Source organism: Heloderma suspectum, chromosome 5 (genome assembly GCF_057233095.1).
Source record: "Heloderma suspectum isolate Gila_16-S chromosome 5, 16-S_ref, whole genome shotgun sequence".
Lineage (NCBI taxonomy): Eukaryota > Metazoa > Chordata > Lepidosauria > Squamata > Helodermatidae > Heloderma > Heloderma suspectum.
The window spans coordinates 194922500-194927688 of record NC_139462.1 but is presented as its reverse complement, the minus strand read 5'-3'; the positions used below and the strand labels follow the sequence as shown (position 1 = coordinate 194927688).

The 5189-nt window shown below is 48.9% G+C and overlaps 1 protein-coding gene across 1 annotated transcript; it reads left to right on the top strand.

Moving 5' to 3' along the window:
* The first annotated feature begins 398 nt into the window (after positions 1-398).
* FZD1 (frizzled class receptor 1) lies at positions 399-2867 on the top strand. The gene has a single exon (XM_084860468.1). The coding sequence runs from the start codon at positions 739-741 to the stop codon at positions 2524-2526; it is 1788 nt and encodes a 595-aa protein (XP_084716594.1). The 5' UTR covers positions 399-738; the 3' UTR covers positions 2527-2867.
* The last annotated feature ends 2322 nt before the right edge of the window (positions 2868-5189 follow it).

The window sequence follows — 5189 nt, the reverse complement described above, 5'->3', positions numbered from 1 at the left end:
GAACCATAGGATTTTAAAAGCATAAAATGAAAAGCAATTGTCTGCTCTCTTCTATTCATTAGCCGATCACAGCATATGGGGCTATTCTCCCAAGGTTTCTCCCTTTCTTCTTTTTAAGGCAAACCCCATCAACCCGGGCCTCCTTCACAGCAACCTCGCTCCCCTTCCCCCACGCACCCCCCCCTTGTGTCTTCGAGAAGTTGGAGGAGGAGGACGAGAAGGAAAGGTGGGGGGGGGGAGAGAAACCACCGTATCGGACGACCGCCGCCGCCTCCTGCGCTTGGAAGGGGGAAGCGATGTTGGGCGACGGTCCCTGACGCAGGCAAACTTAGGCGTCGGTTTCAAGGCTCCTCCCTCCTGGTGAAAGGCAGACTGCGGGGCGCCTGGAAACCGGTTCGAGGGAGAGAGGGCTTGAGGGATTGCCACAAATGGTCAGGCGGCCGCGGCGGCGGAGGAAGACGAAAAGGCGGCGGCGGCGGCGGCGGCGGCAGCCGGAGCAGCGGCTTCCCCTCTCTGCCTGGCGGGCCGCGGAGGAGCGCGCAGCCGCCGGGCCCCTTCTCCCTCCGGCCTCCCCTTCATGAGGCTCAAGTTTGAGCGGGCAGGAGAGGAGGGGGAAGAAGGCGGCGGCGGCGGCGGCGGCGGCGGCAGCCTGGCTAAGGCGGCGGCGGCGGCGGCGGCGGAGGAGGAGGAGGAGGAGAAGGAGAACGCAGCGGCGAGAGCGGGAGGCGCCGCCGAAGTATGGCTGAGACGCGGGCTCGGCAAGTTTGCGGCGGGGCCGAGGCAGCGGCGGGGGGCAGGCGGCCCAGGGCGCGCCCCGCTCGGCTGCTGCTGCCGCTGGCGGTGGCGCTGCTGTGGGCGGAGGCGCCGGTGCTGCCCGCCCGGGGCCAGGCGCACCCGCAGCAGCACAACGGCGAGCGCGGCATCTCGGTGCCGGACCACGGCTACTGCCAGCCCATCACCATCCCGCTGTGCACGGACATCGCCTACAACCAGACCATCATGCCCAACTTGCTGGGCCACACCAACCAGGAGGACGCCGGCCTGGAGGTGCACCAGTTCTACCCGCTGGTCAAGGTGCAGTGCTCGGCCGAGCTCAAGTTCTTCCTGTGCTCCATGTACGCGCCCGTGTGCACGGTGCTGGAGCAGGCGCTGCCGCCCTGCCGCTCCCTCTGCGAGCGGGCGCGCCAGGGCTGCGAGGCGCTCATGAACAAGTTCGGCTTCCAGTGGCCCGACACGCTGCGCTGCGAGAAGTTCCCCGTGCACGGCGGAGAGCTCTGCGTGGGCCAGAACACCTCCGAGCGCGGCACCCCCGCGCCCTCGCTGGGGCCCGAGTTCTGGACCAGCAACCCCCAGCTGCGGCCCGGCCTCGGCGGGGCGGGCGGCGGGGGAGGAGGGAGCCACCTGGACCGGGCAGGCAGGTTCACCTGCCCCAGGGTGCTTAAGGTGCCCTCCTACCTCAGTTACCGCTTCTTGGGCGAGAAGGATTGCGGAGCGCCCTGTGAGCCGGGCCGCCCTTCCGGGCTCATGTACTTTGGGCAGGAGGAGCTGCGCTTCTCGCGCACCTGGATTGGCATCTGGTCGGTGCTGTGCTGTGCCTCCACCCTCTTCACCGTGCTCACCTACCTGGTGGATATGAAGCGCTTCAGCTACCCAGAGAGACCCATCATCTTCCTCTCGGGCTGCTATACCGCTGTGGCCGTGGCCTACATCGCAGGGTTCCTGCTTGAGGAGAAGGTGGTCTGCAATGAGCGCTTTTCTGACGATGGCTCGCGGACAGTGGCCCAGGGCACCAAACGAGAAGGGTGCACCATCCTCTTCATGATGCTCTACTTCTTTGGCATGGCCAGCTCCATCTGGTGGGTGATCCTCTCCCTCACCTGGTTCCTGGCTGCTGGCATGAAGTGGGGCCACGAGGCCATTGAGGCCAACTCGCAGTACTTCCACCTGGCCGCATGGGCCGTTCCTGCCATCAAAACCATCACCATCTTGGCCCTGGGGCAGGTGGATGGAGATGTGCTCAGTGGCGTCTGCTTTGTGGGCATCAACAACGTGGATGCCTTGCGGGGCTTTGTGCTGGCGCCTTTGTTTGTTTACTTATTCATTGGCACTTCTTTCCTGCTGGCTGGATTTGTGTCCCTCTTCAGAATCAGGACCATCATGAAGCATGACGGTACCAAGACGGAAAAGCTGGAGAAGCTGATGGTGAGGATAGGGATCTTCAGTGTCCTGTACACAGTGCCTGCCACCATAGTTATTGCCTGCTATTTTTACGAGCAAGCTTTTAGGGAACAGTGGGAAATGAGTTGGTTTGCTCAGAGCTGTAAGAGCTATGCCATCCCTTGCCCCAACAATCACCATCATCCACCCATGAGTCCTGACTTCACAGTCTTCATGATCAAATATCTCATGACCTTAATAGTAGGAATCACCTCCGGCTTCTGGATCTGGTCTGGGAAAACACTCAATTCTTGGAGGAAGTTCTATACCAGACTCACCAACAGCAAGCAGGGGGAAACTACAGTGTGAAATTCGCACACCAACCAGGGATAACAGGCAAAAGACCTTGCAGCCTGCCCATAGTCCCAGCCAGAGGCTGGAGAAGTGCTCGCCCAGGCTCTCTCAGAAGTCTCCTTGGACAGGGACTCCAGCCCACAGGAAACTGATAGGAAAGAGGCTGGTGGATGGACAGACAGACCTTTTTCTCCCTGTCTCCTCCTGGACTAAATTTACTGTAAAGTTGGGAATGTGACTTTGAGGCTGTTGTAAATAGCCTCTGTAAGATTTTGTAAGTATGTTTATATTTAAATTGCAAAGTCCTCACTTTCGTAATTATTTAGAACTTTAACCCCTTTGCAGACTTTTCTCCGTTTTTGAAGAAAAAAAAAAGAAAGCTGAGGTTCTATTTTATTTTTAGTGCAAAACTGAAAAATAGGAACCAGAATGAGCCCAACAAACCTTGTCTTCTCCCCCCCACCCCTGCCAAAAATGGTGTTGTAATGGTTCCCTGTTAAGCCACCTGGTCCAGGATTTACACTAACTGATGAAGTGGGTTATAGTCCACAAAGGCTATGCCAAAATAAATTTGTTAGTCTTTAAGGTGCCACAAGACTCTTCGTTGCTTTTGCTGCAATAGACTAACACGGCTACCCTCTGGAAATAATTGGTCATAATACTGGAATCTTTTGCAAGATGTCCCATTGATGTCAGTAGAACTCATGGTTTCAGGAAAATTATAGTGGTGGGGGCACAGCTGACTTGATTTGTGCTACATGACAACAACTATAGACAGGGAGTGGAAGAGTCTTAACTCTGATCTTGCTCAGTATGACCTGAAGGAATAAAGGAGCAAGCAGTTTTACTTGTTCCAGTTCCACGGTGGGAGGAGTTTGAGGAAGGGAATTGTGTGTTACCCAACTGCATGCCTAGCCCTTGCCTAAGAAAACTTTTCGCTTCACCACCAAATTCTTAGTGAGAGAGTCTCCTAAGCCCTGCCTAAAGGTGTGACCTGTTTTTAAGAACTATGAAATTGGATGGTTGAGAGTGAAATTTTCACAGCAGCTGCTCTTGTACACAAGTCTGATAGTTTTTCAGAACTGTAACATTTCTCCTAACTTCATGTAATATATTGAACATACAGCTTGCTTTTTAAGCCAGGAAGGAGCAACTTCCACCTTCTGCAGAAATAAGGCCATTAATTGCCATTGTATTGAGAAGGAGAATTGTGCATTTTTTTATTGTGATTTGGTACTCCATTTCTTAACAGTTTGCTTCTTTGGTATATTTTTGTTTTTCTGTTTAATGAGTTTGCTGGGGGAGAACTACCAGGAAGGCACTACTGTGCTGATTTTGCAAAGAAACTCATGCTGACCCAGCATACTTGTGGGTAGGGGACTAAACCCAATAAAAGATCCCAGCAACTTGGATTATTCAGATTTTCAAAGTATTTATAACATTGGTATTTCATTTCTACATATCTTTATAATTGGTAGGTTTTAATTCCTTCTTATTAATTGAAAGGCATGATGATTTATGCCACCAGGAAAAAGAAATTTCACCTGAATTATAGGATGTGAAATCTTAAAGAATCTACAAGCTCGATGTTTACATATAGTAATTTATATGTAAAGCTAAGAGAGTCTCTGTGTGATTGGTCTGTGCTCTCTCTAAACTGTTATGGTTCGTATTTCCTTAACAGGTTTATTATACAAGATGTGTCAAATTTAACTGGCAAACACATTTTAATATTTAATCCTTTGTATGGCAAAACAGACTTGCTGCTCTTCTGATTGTACCGTTTAAAACTTTTTATATAAGCACCTGTCGTAAATATTATCTATGACTTAACCATACCCTAAAATGCATAGTTATATGAATTTGGTATGCATTTGTTTCTGTTCACTATCGCAAGATCATCTATATTTATAGAGGAATAGAAGTTTATATATAAATATATATAAAATACATATTTTTAATTTCTTTGAAATAAATTGAGGTTTTGTACAAAATTATCTTGTCCTTTAACATTCTTCATAGAGACGTACTATGTCCTGTACTGTTTTAATACTAAAACTGTAGGGATTTTAAAATCAACTATCAAAAGCCTATATTGTATAGTTCTTTTGTTTTAATTTAGCCAGTCGCTATATGTATATTAGAGAGCAAGAACTAATGTAAGCTGTGTACAGTTAATGAAAGAATACAGTTGATGATGTCAAACTTGTTCCTTTTATAATAGAAGATAAAAAGCAAACAGACATTTGTTTCTTTAAAATACTAATTGGAAACACTCTTTTGTGTTAACTCCTTTATGCAGTCATATGGAAAAAATTCACACTGTTCAAAAAATCACTTTTAGAATTTGTGTTTACAGACTATGCGCAGACCATTCTGAAAGATGTCTTTAAGCAGTTCTTTTTGTTGGTGTTCGGAATGCTTAAGTTGGCCACAGCAGTAATATTATTAGATGAAAGGAAAAATAAATTCAAGAACTTTGGGAGAGGGGGAGAAGAATATTTTTTTTTTTTAACATTGACAGTAGTTCATCAGTACCGGACATTTTATTTTGATTGAAATGCTTAGTAAATTCAGCCTTTTTTCCCCTTCAGTTTGTCATTAACTAGCATTTTTAAAAGTATTTTACTGGCTGTAGGAAATAGATATATAATGAGTTGTGCAAGAAATCAACAACC

Bases quoted from the DNA above. Each gene is read 5' to 3' on its own strand.
- FZD1 (XM_084860468.1), top strand. From the start codon at position 739: ATGGCTGAGACGCGGGCTCGGCAAGTTTGCGGCGGGGCCGAGGCAGCG.